Source organism: Planococcus citri, chromosome 2, assembly GCF_950023065.1.
Source record: "Planococcus citri chromosome 2, ihPlaCitr1.1, whole genome shotgun sequence".
Classification (NCBI taxonomy): domain Eukaryota; kingdom Metazoa; phylum Arthropoda; class Insecta; order Hemiptera; family Pseudococcidae; genus Planococcus; species Planococcus citri.
Window position 1 is genome coordinate 30,403,252 of NC_088678.1, and position 21,757 is coordinate 30,425,008.

The window sequence follows — 21,757 nt, forward strand, 5'->3', positions numbered from 1 at the left end:
TAAAAAATCGCACTTCAACGAGTTTTTAATAAAAAGTTTTGATTTTACCCAAAATATGTACAGGAAGCATGGGTCTATTCACATGAATTTTTTCGAAATTTTTCGGCCCCCCGGGGGGGAGATATTGACCAAAGAAAATTTGAAACCGCCGTATCTCCGAACCTAATTCTTGTGCCCAAAATTTTTTTTCTTCTAAAAATATGTTTTGGTAAGTACTATTTTTGGAAATTTTTTCAAATTTTTTCTCCAGGTGGGTCATCTTCAAAAACTCGAAAAACTCTTCAAAATGTGTTTTTTTTGTCATAGCACCGCCAATTTTAAAAAGTACTTGTAGTGAAGTTCTGAAGCTTTGCACGAGAACATTAAAAACTGTAGAAGATGCAAAGATTCCTCAAAAAGCGCATTTTGGGCCCATGGGCACCTCCCCACCCAATTTTGGGTCTAAAAAATGTTGGCAATATGGGTGTCGTTTTCATATGAATCGAACCCTCTGAACACGAATATGAAGTTGGATTTACAGTTGGACCCTTCCAAGGGCCCCATTTGGGGGGTATAGTGCCCCAAAATTGAGTTTATTTTGCAAAATATGGTTTATTTTAGCGTTGCCCAAGCCCTGCAGCTTCCTTAATTAAGGTTGATCCATGGTCTTTCTGGAGAGTACCATTATGCAACCCCTCCTCTCCTCCTCTCCCTATCTACCTATGTTGACAACTATCACAACATATTAATAAATATTCGACTGTCTCGTGGCTGTATGTTGACTGGTTCTTCGTTTTTAGAAAATTGTTCATTGCGTCTTGACAAACTTTGTTCTAAAGAACACACTGAACTTCTAAGAAGTTGTTTTCACAATAGGTACCTATGCTGGAAACATTATACTATCCTATGTAGGATGTACACAATAGCAATCACTAAACACAATTACAAAGGACAATATACATTCCATTCGAAACGTTACAAAGGACATACATTCCATTCGATATGTTTGGCAACATGGAGATTGGTATGGCAGTGGGGATGAACATTTACAACGTCTTGAGCTAGAGGATATCACTGTATAGTATTGTTGAGTGAGCTGTTGAAGTGATTTATTATGTATCTAGTATGTTCAATATGTTTCATTTTTTGGTGGTAACAAACAGCATTTTGATTTTCTCATTTGAATTCAATACTTCGATTGTACAGTGTTATACACATGGATTGAAAAGCTGATCTGTAAGTACTCGAAATCACTTGAAATAGGTAATTAGGTATACATAATTTTGCGCAATTCTTCTTGCCATTAGTTCATAATTATCTACTAGATATACGAGTAGGTATCTAGGCACGTGGCTGGGGTATCTTGTAGTAGATTTTTATTCATTTGTTCTATTGAAATAAAACTGAAACAGTAGTGAACGGTATGTTTCATAATTTTCTTTTAGCTTGATAAATAAAATATTGCCATATCGAATTTTTATCTCCGGCGTGGTGTGGTTTGGTGAGGGAGGGGTATGGGAGAGAGAAACTATTCTCCCCAACTGTAGAAAATACTATGTGAAATGTTGAAAAATGACTGTTTTTTGATTTTGGTTTCCAGCAATTTGGGTTTGAGCCAGGAGTGGGCAAAATCATATCAAAATTAATTCGAATCACGAATATCAATAAAAATACACAGTTCAAATCACGCCCACTCCTGGTTAGATCTAAACAGTGACTCATTTTTGAGTCATTTTATTGACTTGTCAATTTATTTTGAAAAACACTGCACAGAAATAGGGTTACGTAGGCGCAGTTCATTTTATAGTGTACTGCTGTAAAAATGGTATTTATAACATCCACTATTAAAAGATTTGTTTTGGTTATATGTTACATAGGTTCCGTTATTGCACATTTGTCAATATATACCTACCTATAGCAAAATGAGCACTTCTGGAAATGTTCAAGAACCCCCAGTTAAAAATAGGCGAATTGAAACGAAGTGTGTCAAATGTGGCGGTTTTTTGCGTCGAATAGCAGGTTCTCCGCGAGTTATGAAATCACGCGAAGATGCGGAAACTTTTCTCCAGAAATACGAATTTTTTGTTCAACAGAATGATGCAGTGTGCTCAAAATGTTTTAAAGCATTGAGAACTATAAAAAGCAGGAAAGGCCAACCTGCAACATTGCAACAAAACATACCATCACCTGAGCAAGAATCTCCTAAAGAAGACAATATCCCAATTTCTGTATCTCAGCCCAGCATAACTTTTTCTCATGCAAAAATTTTGTCAACTGCAACTCAAACAAATGTGATTTTTTCACAACCTGTTGCTTCATCTTCAGTAGCAGAAGATCCAAACTCTGAAGTTTCAACCTGTAATTTTAGTGAAAGTAGCCATATGACATCTCAAGCTTCAATACTTGATTCAACGTTTGAAGATATAAGTCAACCCCTCCTTGAAACTGAAGCTATACAATTAGCATTTCAACGAGTTACTGCGAGTCACGCTTATTGCTTCATATGCAAGGGAAAAGATGGTCTACGAGATGTGCCATTTAATGCACGATTACAGGTATTTGTTAAAAAACTAATTTTTATTCCTAAACGAAATAGGTGCTGTAAATCACATCTGATAAAAAATCGGTTTTTTGAAAACTACTTGGACCAGCTGAAAGTTTGTTCTAATGAAAGTTCAATAGAAATTGCCGAAGTTGAATGTTTTTTGGCAGCTTTATCTAATGATGTTAATGGTGAACTTCATGATCGTATAGGAAAATTTGAGATTTCAGAAGAACGAGTAAAAGCTCTCACTGGCTACACATGGGAGAATATTATCTCACTTGAGAATTTGGCGTCCAATTCGATGAGAGATAGTCCTAATCGAAGTGTTACACAGGCTATTGTTACATTTTTATTTAAATTACGATCTGGTAATTCAGATTCATTGATCGCAGCTTCTCTAGGTTTAAAAGAATCTGTTGTTAATAGCTCTGTGAATGACGTTTTGAAATGTTTTAAAGACCATATTCTTCCCAAGAATTTTGGATTGACAGCAAATAAAAGACAAACTTTGATCAATAATACTTCGGATATGGCGAATAGGTTACATAATATTGGAAATCGTGTTGCTCTTATTTGCGATGGTTCTTATTTAAGACACTGTAAAAGCTCCAACAATCAATATCAGCGTGACTCATATTCTGGACAAAAAAAGGTACCTTTGTGTAAACCTTTTACTATATGTATGACGAATGGGTATATTTTAGATGTTTGTGGTCCATTTAAAGCAAAAAGAAATGATGCCCAGATATTGGAGAAAGTACTGAAAATTCCCAAAGGAATTTCATCTCTTTTGTCACAAGGCGATATCTTTATTTTGGACAGAGGCTTTAGATATGTAGTGCCATTTTTAGAAGCTCAAGGGTATATTGTACTGATGCCTGCTTTGAAAGGACAAAAGTCACAGTTGTCAACTTCTGAATCTAACCAGTCTAGGCTGGTAACAAAAGTTCGTTGGGTTGTTGAAGCAGTACATGGCATCATTGCTCAAAAATTCAAATTATTACACAACCAGTTCCACAACAAAAGGTTGCCAAGTGCTGCAACTTATTGTAAAATAGCCTGTTATTTGATAAATGCATTTGGAGTACGATTTGATTCTGACAGAAACGATATGGATTCCATCTTGACTCGAATTCAAGGTAGTATGTTAAATGAAAATTCGCTGGCTGAAGAAGTTGATACAAACAACTGGGACAGAAAACAGCAGCCCTTTCAAGTTTTAAGTTCTGATGAACTTTGGGATTTCCCTGAACTACCCATCAATGATTTAAAGATCCTGTTTACTGGTAGTTATCAACTTAAGCAGGCTGTCTCTTACCTTGCAGAGTTGATGGCAGATGACTTCACAATTCCACTTTCCTTCTTGAAGGAAAATCCGGAAATTGTGAGAGTTGATGTGCAATCAAGGCACATTAATTCGCGGAGATATAGATGCTATATTCATTATGAACCTAATAGCATGCAGTTGTCAGGAATTAAAAGATATTGCTGCAATTGTGCAAATGGGAATCGCACTATTGGTTGCTGTTCACATATTGCAGCAATTATTTATTTCTTGGCACATGGCAGATTTCTGGAGAGAATTCCGCGACCTGCAGAGATGCTGCAACATCTCTTTGATGAGGAACTCACTGATGTTAATGCAGTCACTGAAGACAGTGATGAAGATGAGGACAAAAATCTTCAAGGGTTGACTGATAGTGGTGAAGAAGATAGTGATGATGACTTGTACTTGTACAGCTTACCCCCAGGGGAATAATTTTTTTTTGACCATTTAAAGAACCCTTATTCTTAAACAACTAGTTTCTATGTACCTACCTATATCATATTTTGATGCATGTAAAAATATTTCTTTTTTGTGTATTTTGTACCCAAGCACTAAAATAAACCATATTTTGCAAAATAAACTCAATTTTGGGGCACTATACCCCCCAAATGGGGCCCTTGGAAGGGTCCAACTGTAAATCCAACTTCATATTCGTGTTCAGAGGGTTCGATTCATATGAAAACGACACCCATATTGCCAACATTTTTTAGACCCAAAATTGGGTGGGGAGGTGCCCATGGGCCCAAAATGCGCTTTTTGAGGAATCTTTGCATCTTCTACAGTTTTTAATGTTCTCGTGCAAAGCTTCAGAACTTCACTACAAGTACTTTTTAAAATTGGCGGTGCTATGACAAAAAAAACACATTTTGAAGAGTTTTTCGAGTTTTTGAAGATGACCCACCTGGAGAAAAAATTTGAAAAAATTTCCAAAAATAGTACTTACCAAAACATATTTTTAGAAGAAAAAAAATTTTGGGCACAAGAATTAGGTTCGGAGATACGGCGGTTTCAAATTTTCTTTGGTCAATATCTCCCCCCCGGGGGGCCGAAAAATTTCGAAAAAATTCATGTGAATAGACCCATGCTTCCTGTACATATTTTGGGTAAAATCAAAACTTTTTATTAAAAACTCGTTGAAGTGCGATTTTTTATCCGAAAAAAGCGTTTTTTCATCACTGTGGACAAGGGGGGTGGGGTGGGGGACAAATTTTTGGGTCTACAATTTTTTTTAGAGGTACCCAACAATGTTCAATCAAAAAATCAAAAATCTGAGGACAGGGGCATTTCACCTATCTTATCCGGGAATACCCTTTAAATTTAATTCCTTTTAAACAAATTTCTACACAAGGCAAATGCGAACAGAATGTATTGGAAACCATTTCTGCTCACTTCCACCCTCTTCATTGTTGCATTAACTAGATTTCATGCTCATAAGATGAACGTTTTTTTTTGTTTTTTTTTTTTGGAAGAAAAATGTTGAAAAATTGGATTTTAACCAAGTACAGTTGAGCCTTTCCAAGTCACTCAGAACAGATTTTAGCATCAGAGGTGCCCCTGGAGGGGAGGTATGGGTCCTCAAAGAGGGAATAGTTTCGAAAAAGTCGTGGGTTTTTCACTCCAGCCCCTGCCCCTATCAATCCTGTTTTAGAAAAACTATAAACTGACTCCAAAAGATATTTGTAGTACGTATTTGAGGTTTTGCGTCGAACTGGGCTATTGCCATCAAAATTCAGGACCACTCTTAAGGTTCTACTGAGCAATGAAAAATTTTCAAATAAATTATTTTTGAGTAACCCTGAACTCAACGTGTTTTAAAATTTCTTTGTTCTGAAATATTTCACATTAATCAAGCTAAAAAATCAGAAAATATAATATTCTGGAATGCAGTGGTGCAAATTTTTTAAATATTATTGCGAATTCCAAAAGCCGAAAACTTGTAAAATTTTTTGTTTTTAAATTGGTGAAAATGAGCAAAAAATTGGCACTACTGCATTTTCCAAAATATTTCCCCAATTTCAGAAATTCTATCTTCTGATATTTTGACTTAATTATGTAACTCGAAATTTTGTGAAAAATGGTAATGGATTTTGATGGCAATGGTCTATGTCGATGTAGAATTTAAAATCCTGTCTTTTGGAACTGGCCCATTTCATCCAAAACAGATTAGTTAAGGGCTAGAGCAAAAAAGCCACCATTTTATCGAAAATCCTCCCTCTTTGGGAACCCATATTCCCCTCAAGAGCCCTACACCTCTGGAGCTAAAAATTTTTCTGAGTGACTTTCAACGATCTTCACTGAATTTGGTTAAAATTCTCCAACACCCCCCCCCCCCGATCCACCTTAATATATTTGTATAAATGATATTTTAATGACATGTAGAAGGACAATGGGATGGCCATTACTTACATTAAAATAACTATCTATCTAGAACCTCGTAAAATTCCTCACGATTTCTCAATCTCAAATAATTTTGTTTTCTTTCCACACACAAGCGAAAATAATTGACTGCAAATGGTAAAAATGTAAATAATACTCGCAATTCGAATCGGTATACGTATACATACCTAAGAAATATAGAAATGATATTCGAGAAAACCCATGACCAATAATTTCTCCATCAAGTGAATACCTTTTCATATAATAATAACTCGTATAGAAGAAAAGAGGAAAAAATAAAGAAAAGAAAAGCACAACTCATACGAATTCGACCATAAAATACTGCGAATCAAAAATTTCTCACGCAGAAGCTAACGAGTACTCGATAAAATTCGCATTACAATCGATTCTCGAAAGGAGTCTTACATTATTGTACCCTATGTTGGGTAGAGTAGATATTGAAAATACACGACATAAGCATAAGTATAAGTATAGGAAAGTATGCTGGAGTATAAAATCTCTATAAATAACTTACTGCTGCGTACTTCTACCTCGTACAATGCACGTTATACTTATGCTATACAAGGTAAAATTCAGCAGACCGAATTTAATACAGTTTTTGTTTCTTACCTGTATACGTGCTTCCGGTAATCCAATTTTTTCCGCTAACCTTTCTCTGGCAAAAACATCCGGATAATGAGTTCTTTCGAATTCTATAATATAAAAATAGGAAAAAATTCGCGAGTGTTGGGTTAGTCGTGATATGAATCTAGTAACTTATTATTATGAGAAAGTAGGTACTCGATGTAAAAAAAAAAAAATGAAAGAGAAATAAAAAAAAAAGAGTATCGTACCTTTTTCTAGATTATCTATTTGGTCATTGGTAAACGAGGTTCGATTCCTTTGTAATTTACGTTTAAGTCTTAATCTAAGTTGAGAGTCTTCATCGGCCGAAGAATTATGTTCGGAGTTACCTTCAGAAGCGCTCTCGTGAGCCGATACATCATTACCTAGAAGAAGAAAAAATATATCAGGTGGATGCCAATTAAAAACATCAAAATGGTACTCGATTCGCATTCGAGTATATCTTCTACATTATATATGTATAATACGGGCATATGTGTGTGAAAACGAGCTCACAGGGTGGTTATTTTTCACGTCGCGCAAAAAAACCATATTTTAGTTCTCACCCTTCTCTTTTTTTATTTTATTTTTTTTATTAAATAACGACTAAAACCCTAAACGCGGGCGCAAAAAAAAAGAGAGCCTAAATAAAAGCTTTCGTATTGCACTTTGAGAAGCAATCAACCGCCACAAAGCAAAGCAATTATGGACGCTTCATTGAGCTTAACAGAGAGACCAATTCTTATAGCTTAAAATTGTTCAGCACGCGACAACCAAACAATCAACGAACACGCTTCCAAGCGGCCAACCATCGATTTAATGGTAAATTTTAAATACGTTTGGGATAAGGCGACGATGACGACAAAACTTGAGGGTTTCATGTTGGTTTTTTTCTGCGGTAGGACTCTTTTTTTTTACTCGGCAAAAGAAATACCTACCTCGCGAAGTCCAGCAACCTACACATGGATAAAATATGTGGTAGGTAGAGCTCTATGTATGTATACGTGAAATGCAGCAAGTTTAAACAACATTCACCCAATTAAACAACCCTTCGTGATAAAACATCTTCTCTCTGTTTTGTACAAATAAAAAATCATCTTCTACGGATACTCTTAATACAAAGTAATGGACTTAGTGAGACGTGAAATTTTAACGAGCTAGTTTTAATTTCCTTCGTACAAATCAAACCGTCGTCGTCGTCTCGTGCTCTTTCATCGACGACGATCAAAGTCCTACGCTAGGCATGTTTACTTTTTCCAAATGGACGATAGACTATTTTTTTCCACATCCAAGTGTACGGCTTGTCACCGTGTTGAAATAGAAAGGAGCCGAGCCAATCAGAATTGATCTCGTTTATATAGTGACAGGTTTGTTTAGTTGCTTTAATTTTAACTAATGTCGTGAAATTGACCCTGGTTTTCTGTAGGGGTTCTCAGAATCAAGTATACAGTTTTAGTGTTATTTTTGCCTATTAAAAAAAACTCAAATGAGAGCTTCAAAAAATCGATTGATTTCATGTGTTTTAAGTAATATTATTTTGTACAGTAAGAAAAATTTAGAATAGCTCAAGAGAGAATACTCAGAAAACGTGAAAATGCAAATCCAAGTAATGAGCAGGTAAACATTGCAGATCTATATTAAAACTTGAAAAACTCATTTTTTTCAAACTTTCTAATCCTGATTTCACGTTCTAAACCTCCTCCCCCCCTCAACTAAAATTTTAAGCGTTGACATTCATTTTTGGGGTTTTAACAACTTTTTGGGAATTTAAAAAATTCAAAAAACAGGCTACTTTTCTATAAAATGACAATTTTCAATCATTTCGTAATTTTTTTCAAATCAAGCAAATCTATACGAGAAGCTACGTATTACTTTATTTCACCCCCCCCCCCCCCAACCATTCAAAAACAACGACGTTTTGGGCTTTCTGGAGCTTGCAGCCGCAACGAGTTACAATTTTTTCCAGAGTGAACAATTGTGTAGGTATTTCAAGGTGAAATAATTAATACTTATTATAAGAATTTAGCAAAGTACTTGATCCTGAAAAAAATTAAAGCAGGGGGGATTAGACACAATAAATTATGGCAATGAAAAAAATTGATCGAAAGGAGCATTGAAATTTGGGAGAAAATAGCCTCAATAGAATGATAGTTAAGGACTCGAAAATGCCAACCGTCCATAGTATGAACTTTTAGGACATTTCCTTACATTTTGGACTTTTTTGAGCATTTTCTAAATATTGATTCTAACAGAGGGGGGAGGGATGAAAAAAATTACAAATATTAAAAACTGCAATATGAATCTCAAAACATACTCGTAAGTTTTCGAGGACGCTGATTCTCATTTTGAAATCAACTTGACTCCCAAATTCAAATTGAGCTCCTTCTTGAGGTCTCAGAAAGGGGCTAGGGGCCCAAAATTTTGAGAAAAAAAACTGCGGGTAAGGTTATCAGAACAATGAGTTTCAAAGACGTTAATTTTCATTCTGAATTCTGATAGATACACCTTTAATATCCACAAAACCGAAATTGAGCTCTCCATGCAGAGGAGAACCTGAGGTCCGAAATTTTGAAAAATTTCATGGGTAAGGATATCGAAACATTGATTTTCGAATAGGTACTTTGATTTTGATTCTGAAATACCTTTACCTATACAAAACCAAAATTACCATCCCTAGAGAGAGGCGTAATTCCCATGAATCACAGGTTTTTGAAGGCGTTTATTCTGACTATAAAATCAATTTAATCCCAAAACATGGTACTATCTAACGATTTTTTTTTGTAAAACATCAATATGTACTTTTTCACTGTCATTTTTTCAAACTAATCTTCAGAAAGCTCTCCACTCGCCCCCCCCCCGACACTAACATACACATACAAAATTAACAAAATCAAATTTTTAACAGGAAAATTTTCAAAAAAAATATTGAAATTGGAAGAAAAATTGTACACGAAGTGTTTTTTAAATTTCAATCAAAATTATGTTTAAAAAAACAATGTTGCCAATTTCATCAAAAATAAACTTTTTTTCCAATGATTTGAAGGTTTTTTGCACGTTGGAATTTTTTTATTTTTTCACCAACTTGTTGACTAAAATAATGTACTACTTTTTCATTACTTTCACTAGGTACTCTCTCTACCTGTTAGATACCCTGCAAAATCCAAATTCAGCTCTCTAGAGCACCAAAAAAGGAGTGTGGTGGGCTTAAAATCTGAAAAATTCCAGTATAGATGGGTATTGGGTACATATCGAAATCGTTTGGCCTCAAAACCAAAATTAAGTCTCCAAGAAGGGGGCTGGCAGTATAACAATTTTTTAAAAAAGAGTGAAATACGAATATCGAAATTCAGACTTTTAAGAGCGCTGATTCTGATTCTGAACTTTGGTAGCTCACGTTTTATCTTATGAAGTTAAAATTTATTGTGCTTTTCGTAATTTCAGACAAAAGCCTTTTTTCTGATACTGAATCTTTACCTTTTATGAGAGGTGGTAAGGATAAAACCTCGAAAACGAACAAAATCTAATGATTTATGCTATAATAAGTAATGAGGAACCTCTGGACCTCTTCAAGTGATTTCTATGAAATTCCAATTTTTTGCATTCGTCGATTAAAAATTCGCTTTTGAATTCGTAAAACTGAAATTTTGCAGTAACAGTACAGAACGTTCAAAAAGCTCTCAAAAAGTACCAACTAAAGTAGTATAGGTGCCGGATTTCATTTTACGGTCTTATTTATGTACAGCAGTTTGAAAAGCCTGGAGAAAATTGTAAACTCGTTAAAGGCTCGAGAGAAACCCAAAAGAGAACTAGTTCAAACTTCAAAATGGGTTTCTTTACTTAGGCTTGGTCCATTTGTTGTGTTTTGAATCTTTTTAAATCAATTTCAAGAAGCTAAAAAATTTTTTAAATTTCAGTTCGAGACAAAAAGTAATTAAGAAAATTTGTCTGCACTTTTGGACGTAAGTAATACGTTGTACTTTATTCAGCTATAGGGAATGATAGTGGTTTTCGGCGAATTTTGAGGTTTTTTTGCCAGAGCAAAGCGAGGGAAATAATTTTTTTGCCTCGGATTTGGTCTCGGCTCATTTCTCTCCCCTCCTCTATTTTTAAAGACCATTTTTACTACAAAAAATCGAATTTTTTAAAAATTCAAATGGACTACATTTTGTTACTCCTCACAATCAGTGTTTTAATTCGACCCTAAATTCATTTTTGAAAATTTTCGACTTATCAGGTTCTTTACGTGTGGTCTTCAAATGGCGTTTCCCTCTTTTTTCAAGGTATAGACAACAAGCAACATAAGCTTAAAATAATTTTCATAAATCTCCGAAACAGCTTCAATTCACGTCAGTGAAATTTTTTCACTTACCTACAAACAAAATTGCATAAAAAGACAAAGATAAAATGAAAGGAAAATAGACTATAATGACAAAAATTAGGATTATGCAGAGCTTTTTTTGTGGAAGAGCGCAAAGGAAAGTTCGAAAATATCAAAAAATTGCCATAATAAGTACTTAAAACAATAAAAGAATTTGAAAAAAATGAAAAAAATTTTGAATTTTTTTAGGTCAAAATTATCCAAATACAAAATCTAAGTATCAAGGTTGCCACATTCAAATTTTTGAATTATGGAGCATCTCATTACTTGAAGAGCAAAAAAAGTGATCAAATATTTTTTCAAACAATAAAACAATAATTTAGGTACTTCGGGGTTTCTTCTCAAAACATAATGGGGGGGGGGGGGAGTATGAAAATTAGGGACTTGCAACTTCAATTTAGCACCCCCACCCCAGGAAGGAAATACAAAAAAAGGCCTGGGATTTCCTAAATAAAAAAATGAAAACTGAGAATAGGAATTCAGAAATTTTCCTAAATGGGTACCTAATAAAATCGTACCTATAATAAAATAATATCTTATTATCAAAGTATAGGTAACTGGTACAAATTTTGTTATGAAAGAAAAAAAATCTGCAAAATTTTACCACCAGTCCCAAAACTTATACACGCTCAACTTTACCGTTTTAATTAACGGAGGCGGTGGGAGGGGGGCTTGCATAAAAAAAAGGGTACCAATCCGTCAAATCAACATAACAAATTGATACCTGGTTTAATTATAGAAAATCTCGCTCGGCCATAAATTATTATCGAAAGAAAGAAAGAAATGTAAACAACGATTTGAATATTCGAACCAACACGGCTGACATGGCGATGGCGCAGCATACGCTTAGCACAGCGTCAACGCCATCACCAGCTTGCGTCATCGTCATTTGTTTTCGTACTCGACTCGTATATCTACGCGAACATAATTCATCGCACAGCGACCAGTGAAACGAAAAGAAAAAAGGCTCGAATATGTCATCGCAATTCGTGACTAGCGTTACAAGATTTTACATAACACGTATTAAACATGTCACCTGCAGATATGGAAAATTTTCGCCATCGTGTATCGCACGTTGCGTTACGTTACGTTGGTTGGTCCTATTTAGGCGAAAATTTTCCTTTCGTTTCGCCTACGCCATGCCACGCCACGCCGAGGAGATCATCGAGGAGGAAATTTCAATTTGAAAAATCTTAACCACCCCTGACGTAATATCCGTTTAGAAATAACGCGAAGTAGGTACGTAGAAAGCAGCCTGCGGTCGGGTCGGGGAGAGAAGCGAGACGATTCGGAATATTCGAGTTTGAACAAAACAAAATGATAAAATTTACGACTAACGTAATTACGAGTAACAGCCCCTAACTCCGCAACTAAACTACCCTTTTGTCGCAATCCAGCGTTCTCGTTCTTGCTCTGGCGGTGGCGGTGCCGGTCTCGACTCTCGAGCATGGTCCCTATGTGCGGATGCGGCGGTGGCGGTGGCGGTGGTGGTGGTGGCCTCCGCCTCTGGTGTTACTGTTACGTGCGTTGCGGGGGTAAAACGCAGTGGCGCGGAAGATAACTCCATTTCTTTCAACATCTTTACTTTTTCCTTCTCTCTTAACAATGTTTCCACTAATATAAAACCCTCATTTCTACTTTATTTGCCTCCCGTTTGAATCCTATTTCGTATGCGATATAAATTTTATTGATATAAAGCTTTGTTGTATACGGGATATAATTTCATATCGTTTTATTACGTTAGTGTGTTTTATTAAATGAACTAAATCTATGTATAGTAATGGGGAGAAATTACGAAAGAAATTATTGTGTTTTTGTTTCGTGTGTATGAGACTATTGTAAATTGTAGACTGTAATAGTTATTGTGTACGAATGATATCTACTTATACGATTTTTTTTTCAATATTCGGTATGAGGGGGGTACCTCTACCTACTAGATAATGTTCGTGAACAAATCACGTGAGATTTCATTGATTAGGCTTTTAAATTAATATTTGAATCAATTTTTTTCTGATTTTTTCATTATTTTTAAGAAACTTAAGTTACGTAAGATCGACAATTTTATTTCAACTTTAGTCTTTTGGCTTGAAAAGGAATTCAATGTTGACTCACAACGAAAAAAAAATACAATCTTCAAATTTCAACCATTCAACTGAATAGACTCATGTTAGCCTAACTTTTTGATATACTCGTAATTTAACGATAAGGCCAATCTTTGAACCCTGAGGTGGATCACGAAAAAAAAAAGTCGAGGGAATTTGACCAAATTTCACGGAGACCTTCAATTTTAGCTGAAAGACACGCAGAAAAAATTGTAACCTCAAAGGTACCGGTAGAGGGGAGATATGGCGTGAACCCTCAAAGCAGAGACGGTTTCAAAAAATTATGGGTTTTTTGCTCCAACTCTTACTCAACCTGTTTTGAGAAAAAATGACTCCGTTCATTAGATAGTTTAGGGTTCAATCAGGAGTTTGAAAATTTTGAAATCGCTCATTTTTGGGTAATTTTGTATTTTGAAAATATTTTCTTCTCAAATACAACGTTGAACGTGTTCATTAAGAATAGAAAAATATATGATTTCTCAGACTTGAGGGAATATTTCGGAATACACAGTTATCAAATTTTTAGTCACTCTATTGTCGATTCCAACCACTAGAAAAAAATTCAATAAGTTATCAACTGCTATATTCTCAATTTTTTGAAATTGACAGAAATGGAAAGAAAATTGGTACCGCTACATTCCAAAAATTCTCTTAACAGTATACTTGATAAGTCTGTTATCGACAACCAGAGAAACAAAAAAAAAAAAATATTTACAGGTCGAAAAGGTGAACGTTTTCAACAAAAATTTTCGAGTTCTCGACTCCAAATGTGATTTTTCAAAAATCAGTGAGTAATTTCTTCGAGTATCTATAACAACACTCATTTTTTAAAGCCACCCTACGAGAATATGTAGAATCTGTTCTACTAGATGATCCATCTTCAAAATCAATTCGAAAAATAAACCAAGTGCTTCTTGTTTCCTTCCCCCTTTGCCCCAGCCCTACTCATGACACATCCTCTTAACACTCCTTCCCTTTCCCCCTTTCTATAATTTTTTTTTCAATTCTCTCAACTTGAATAGCAAATATTTTCAATTTTTTATGAGCAATACGTTGCTTACATAAAGGTACCAACGCAGTTTTTCAAATTATTCTTCGAAAAATGATCTTCATTTTTAATACTTTTGACATTTTCCGAAAGCGAGAACTAAATTTCTAATTTAGAAATTAAATTTCAAATTTGAGAGGGGTTGCTATACCTAATCTGTTGCCCTCCTCATGAATTCATTTTTTTTTCCTCCACTAACAAATAAAATAAGTAGTACATACTTAGCTGTCCTATTTTCGAAGCCTCACAGTTGTTTAATTGTATAAGAAAGAATTCTCTTTCCTCACAAGTTTCAAAAAAGAGATACCAAGAGTCCTCCACTTCCACTAAATGAAGAAATTTTGTTCAAAAATGGCAACAATTTTTTCATTTCTGGAATAAACTCTTCTGAATGACCCATTTTTTAACAAAAATCTTCACCTGATTTTCCAAGCAATGTTGGTCCGTGGTCTCTCTGTCCAGAGAAAACTGACATGAAAAGACTATACCTAAATGATGAAAATTTTTCAAAAAAATCTCAATTTCTGCCAGAATGCTTGCAAATGACCTTTTTTCCAAGATAAAACCGCCTTTGGTTTCCAAGAAATGGCAATTCATCTGTGCAAAGGCACAAGCCCCAAAATCAATAAGTAAAAAAAATAAAATGAAATGAAAATTGCTAAACATTCTCAACAATTCTTTAATTTCTGCGTCAGAATTCCTCTCAGTAACCCCCTTCAAGTCTCTCTCCCACCTCCTTCTAAAGCATTCTTGAAAACGTTCTTTTACAGGGTGTCCATTCATTTTTGGAAATAATTTTCCCTGACTTTTCCAGGTTTTCCAGAATTTTTTTTCAAAATAAAAACACCATAATTATTTTTAAAATCATCCCTCCAAAAAATTATGTTTTTCAATACGTTCGGTTCCAAGTCCAAACTAAACAAAAATACTCGAGCGACGCGAAGGAAATTTTTTCCAAAATATGAGTAAATACGACGTACAACAAAACTACTAGAATTATTAAAAAAATTTCAGATGAACACATTAAAAAAATTCCCTGACTTTTGAGAGAAAATTGCTCGAAATTTCGGAAATTCCCTGACTTTCCTCTGAATTTTCCAGACGACCAAAATTCCCTGACAGTGACTTTTCCAGGTTTTCCAAGTTTTCCAGAAGTGTAGACATCCTGTTTTATTCAATTTTCATTTTCATTTTTGTCACTTCTTGAAGGCTCCAAGTATGTAGGTAGGTAACTCTTTATTGAAATATTGTCAGAAACTTGATTACATTTTTCTCAACTGTGGGATGCTCCCTAGTCTCTACAGAAGCATCGAAATTACTTGAGGCACCATGAGGAGGAGTTTTTTTTTTTTTCAAAAAAGGTAGTATTTAGAAGAATTCTCATGCAGAAATTGAACATTTTTTTAAACGTCTTCAACCAAAAATTGTATCTGATGAAAAAATTTTCATTTTTTTTCATTTTTTCAACTCTAAAAATTGAAGGCTGGCACCACTTATTTTTCAGACAGCGGGGCAGCTGAAATTTTCAAGAGATTTTCATTTTATAAAAACCAACAATTTTAGGAGGTGGGTGCAAAAAAATTGCAAATTTTTTTCACAAGATAGATAAGAAGGGTCATTTTAAAAACGTGATAATTGAGAAAAGAGGGAAAATCCTGAAAAATTGAAAGTGTTGCTTTTGTTAGCTGAAATAATTTTGAAAATGTGAATTAAAACAAAAAGTTTCTCTTTCATCATTTTATTGAAAATCTAATTCTCTTAAAAAATCAACTATTCTCTGATTCGTATTGAGCAAAACAGTTTTAAAATTTGAACACCGTACTTGAATTTTTCCAAAATTATTTTACTGAACCATAAGTACCTACATTATAAATAATTTTCAACTTTTTTAAACCCAGGCACAGTACGAAGCTTATATGTACCAACAAAAGATAGGCAATTTCAACCCACTTAACAACTCAATAGAACGTACTCTAAAAGAAAGACTAAATTCCCAAATGTAGAGACAAATTTTAGCCATCCCTAGTTCGCCAATTCATCTACCAGCACATTCGAATGACATTACAATGGTAAAGTTATACTGTAGATCTACACTAATAAAAGATGGTGGAAAAAGGAAGAATCTTGGAAAAAGTAAAACAATTCTGAAACTATTAAACTTGAGCCGACATATGTAATTAAACTTTACGAGCTACCTTTTACCTACGATTAATTTAAAGTCTTCTTTCTTACGATCTAACCACGGTTGAAAAACAATATAATAGAACAGCCCTGTGCTCTGTGTGCGTTGTTTCGCCATAACGTGAACAATTTCTTTATACAATTTACCAACTCGCAAAGGATTATAAAGTTTACGATGTGTTTCTTGTAGGCCATTCGCGAAAAAGTTACGATTACGCGAAAAGGGAAACTTAAAACAAATGAGTCACGTCGTTGCTTACAATTTCGGTGATTTGAATTTTTTTTCTCTCTCTCTCGGTGGTTTAAACGAATACCTACCTACCTATTTTCCTTCTTCAAAAGGATCACCGTATTTACGACGACGTGGAAAATGTTAGATTGAAACCGAGGCAAAAAAAAATTTACCAAGCTATAAAATTTAGATGTGTGTACCGGATTCGTTAATACATTACGACTGCGTGTAGTCAAAATATACATACGTACATTTAGAAATCTCAAATACATACATAAGGTTATGTAAGCTGTGGCGAATTCCAATGCTATAAATTTCCACCGCAGTCTTATAAATCGTCGTATAAAATAATTTTCAAAGCTGACGGTGGCGAACGAAAAATGAGAAAAAGAAGATTTGTATATTCGTAAAATACAAGCACGTAGATATACGTGTGTATAAGAAGCAGAAAGGGCCAAAGGAGAGTTGAAAAAAAAGAAGAGGAAAATTGTACGAAGGGAATTTCTCGTGTATAGGGTTAGCTTAGCTATCGGGTGCGCGTTTGTGTGCGGAGAAATTGCTTCGCAGCCAAGGGTAATGTGCAGTAAAGTGGAATAGCACATTGCAGAACGATTCAGTTTTTCGGGCATATCAGAAAAATGGCGGGCCAACGTGGTCGTAGTGTAGGAAAAAAAAGGCAGAAGAAAAAAACAAAAATACGAACCGAGACGAAGATACAGTACACACGCGGTGAAAAAAAAAGGGAAAACCTCGAAAAAGAGGAAAACAAGATTCCAGAGGAAAAAAAAGTTTAAAGGAAAAAGTAATTGATAAGATTCTTTTTCCTATTTCGGATGTTATTTTCGTGCTTTTTTTATTTTATTTTATTTCTTCGTCGTCGGTAGAATAACGCGTCTGCGTTTGACGTTTCCATCCGAAATAAACTCATAAAAATTCCGAAATGGGAAAATTCAAATTTGTTTTTTTGCGCGTTTTCAAATTTACACGAGTAAAAAAAAACCTGAATTCTACGTCGATACTACGTTCAAATGGAAATGTAATTTTAACGAGATAATGGTTTTTTCTGCGTGTTTTTTTTTAGAGTAGGTATACGTACAGAATTTTGAGCCTTACCTCTTTTCAAGATTATGTCTTCTTTTACTGTTTGGCCTGAAGTGTGCGAAGATGAAGTAGGATTGTGTGGTAATCCGAAATGAGCTGCTGTTGGCGTCGTTCCCGGATACCATGACCAACCAGGCGATTGTCCGTTGAACATCCGTAGTTTCTCGAAGACAGATTCGTTTTGAGCTGCCGTTGCTTGTTGTTCTTTTTGCGCGGCTAGGTTTCGAAGAACGCGATTTATGGAAGACACCTGTAACCAGAAGGAGAAAATGTTTCGTTATTCTATGATGCTTCGCAGAAATTGATGAATATGTTTAAAAGGTGGCAATTGTTTTATTTCTTGTAAAAAATTTAGTTACCCATAATCTATGGCAGGATAAAAACGTCATCAGAAAAGTAAGACTGATGACAAGGTCAACTTTAATGCACTATCAAAATATTGACTCACATATTGAAATGATGAAACATTATTCTAAGAATTTAACCTTTTTACGTCGAACGTTGAGGGGGGGGGAGGTGCGGTGAGTTTTAGAAATTTTCAATCATGAAATCTCTGGTGGTTTCGAACTGGAACACACCAATTTTGAAAAAATGGCAAGTAATCGGTCAAGATCGAGCATACGTTGCTAAAGTTGATATGGACAAATTTTATGGCGTTTTTTTAGAAAACTGGAATTTCCAAAAAATCACAGGAGGCTCCAAAACGATTTGAACTCGCCTTCAATCAACTCTGCAAGTTTAAATTAAGTAACAGAGTAAATTTCGACTTTCTAACTTCATTTGGTAAAATTTTGTGGGGATTTCAAATTTTAAAAATCTGCCGGAGGCTCCAGAACTGCTCAAAACAATTCGAAACTGGTTTCAAATGATTTGACTATAGATCAATTTGGCAAAATTTCGATTTTTTTCACATTTTTGATTCAAATTCAGTTTTTAAAAATTTGTCAAAAATCAAAAAATGCACTAATAAATTTTTGCATGCTTTTTCGATTTAGTTTTGTCCAGTTCAAAAATTCTCGTGCGAATTGTGATTCCAATCCCCCCCCCCCTGGTTAGTAAAAAAGTGCCGGAAGAATTTGTGAAAACAGGTAGGTACCTATAGAGTGTCAGCTTAGATCACCTTGAATGATGAAAAACTATACCCTACGATAGATAGAAGAGATCGAGGAAGACCAACGAAGAAAATGATTGATACTTTGGAAAACAATTCTTCCAACCAATCCCAGACGTCCGAACAGTCCATCAGGTCATTAACATTCAATGATGATCACGATTTTGGACAAAATTGAAGAGATATCCCTTCAGAGTACCTCTAAGACTATATTATGTAGAATGAAACATGTTCAAACCTATTTAGTGTGAAGAGACGCACGTTCTGAGTTTTTTCCAAATTTTTAAATGGTACCTACCCCCTAATTTGGCCAACATTTAAAAATCAACTTTTGCAGGAAAAAGTTCAACTTTAAATTTTCAAAAACTGCAAAAATCTACTCCATCTTCGGTGTCATAAATTTCATTTTATAGCGGTCTGAAGTTTAGGATTGAAACAAAAAATTGGGAGCTGTACTAATACCCTGTCCTGCCTGAGTTTCGAAGGTTTTCTCAAATATTCAGTGAAAGAGGCTCAGCTCATAAAAAAATGTTGACCGAAATCGAAAGACTAGAGGTCAAAAATGGTTCGTTTCGGTACAAAATTACTTGAAAATACTTGTTAATTTTCTAGATAATACTTTACCAAAAACTGAGAGGGGCTCAAAATTTCAAAATGCTCAAAAATAAAAATTTCAAGTCTGAAATTTGGCATGATTTTCAGAGACAAACAAAAAAAGTTCACCGCCAAAAGGCCTGGCTTTAAAATTGAAGGAGAGTTTTAATCAGTTATAAAAAAAACTTGAAGAAATTTTCAATTGAATTTTCCCCTCGGTTTAGAACAATTTGGTCTTCATTTTTGAATAGGAATGAAAATGTTATGTAACAGGATCGTCTGTTTTCAAAATGGAAACGGTAGGTAATGGGCAATTAAAATTTGTGCAGATTTTTTGAGAATTTCAACTCATGTGTATTGAGGTGGACCGAAATTTTAAAATATTCTGTAACTATTTTTATCAAAATTAATGGAGAAGTTAACTCTGAGTGGGAGACTATTCAGAAAAATTTTGAACCTCTTAGCGGTTCAGGAAGCTGAGCCAGCTGAGTCTTCAAGGTAGGGACATTTATAAAAAAATCTGTTTTGTTGCCACTTTTGAGTAGTGTAACCTGTGTAACCCCTTAGTCATCTCCCTGGCCCATTGAATTCAAAATTCAAGACCACTTTTAGCCCTCTAATAAGCGTTTGAAGTTTGGCAGATTGCAAAAATCATGATTTCTCATAACTTTACAGCAGTTTTGTTTTCCACCATGAAAAATTCATTTAGCCAAAAACTAACGCTGGATTCGTGTTTAATGGATTAAAATATCCCGATTACCACACTTTGTACAATCATCAGATCAAGCTGCCAAAATTCACTTTTTTGCTGAAAATTTTCTAGCATTAAACTAAGTACCTACCTAAACGAATAAAAAAAATATGAATTTTGAAAAATTGGTCAAAGCGATCGTGAAAAAAGTGTTTATCGGTGTATTTTGATCCGCTGAACACGAATCCAGCGTTACTTTTTTGTGAACGGAATTTTTCATGATTAAAAAATACCATGAAGTTGATGAGAAGTCATGAATTTTGAATTCAATAGGCCATGGAGGTTCAGAAACTCAAATCCCAACTTTTGAGGGGATCGACTGAGGTATTTCACAAGTTATTACTATACCCAAAAATAGCAGAAAACCACTTTTTTCAAAAATGACCCTACCTTGAGGACCTCTGGATAGCTCCCTGAATTCCTAGGGAGCTAAAAAAAATTCCGGATTGTCTCCCACTCCAAGAAAACTTCCACACCTATTTTGGTAAAAATCCAGGTAATGTTTTTTTTATTCGCCCTAATGCGTGTACATACATCTCCTTCAATTAACACAAGCAGTTTTGTTGTCAAATTTTTTCTTTTTTTCCTTCAAAAATTACTTTGGATTACATTATGAAAATCTCATGATTTTTAAACTATTGCCCTTTCAACTCAAGTACTATGCAAATTTCAGAAAAACCGAACATTTATGGAAAACATGTGAATTTTGTTCTGATCGACAATGATCACTTTTGACTGTTCTCATTAGGGTAATCGATCAAATTTGAAATTAGCTACAACCCTGAAAATTACTCATTCGGAAATACCTCTTCTTCAATAATGCAAAATTTGCAATAATTTTTGGTAGGCCACTAAATAAGTTTCGACTTGACAAAAATGATTTAAAAAATTCATTATTTTATACATCCACTACCTACACGAGTTTCAACTACCCCGAATAAAACGAATCTGACGCTGACGTCACTTTTGCTCTTGAAAAAATATTTCATCTGGAACTATTACTTATCCGTGAAAATGCGAAAGAATTGGTAATGATTAATGATGCTCATAACATAACGTTGTAACAAGAGGATCGAAGACACCTTTCAATTGAATATTCACCTCAGCAGAGATTTTCATTCAGTATGGCACGTTGCACTGTACGCACCCTTACTTATAAATTAACCGCTCAACCAATCATTCAGAACAAGCAAATTTTCCGGTGATTAGTACACCACGTTGGGTTCGACGTGTCACGCTACCACTGACCGATTGTTTCGCAAACCGTGACGTGTTAATCTTTCACAAGTAATATCGACTGTATCAGTTTTGATTTTCAAGTACCTATCCCGAAACTATTTCGCACTTGTAAAGTGTCAAGCAAGAGCTACAGGAAGAGGGGGGGGTTGAAGGATAATAAAAATTAGTA

At 34.7% G+C, this 21,757-nt stretch overlaps 1 protein-coding gene across 4 annotated transcripts in view; it reads right to left on the reverse strand.

The window, feature by feature from the left end:
- Window positions 1-21,757, reverse strand: part of toy (twin of eyeless) — an 87,763-nt gene that overhangs the window by 17,757 nt on the left and 48,249 nt on the right. For all 4 annotated transcript variants that reach the window (XM_065349607.1, XM_065349608.1, XM_065349606.1 and 1 more), the window contains 3 exons: window positions 17,906-18,143; window positions 7,082-7,237; window positions 6,858-6,940 (listed from right to left, as the gene is read on the reverse strand). In XM_065349607.1, coding sequence (XP_065205679.1) covers window positions 6,858-6,940; window positions 7,082-7,237; window positions 17,906-18,143 — 477 coding nt within the window. The remainder of the gene's footprint in view (window positions 1-6,857; window positions 6,941-7,081; window positions 7,238-17,905; window positions 18,144-21,757) is intronic.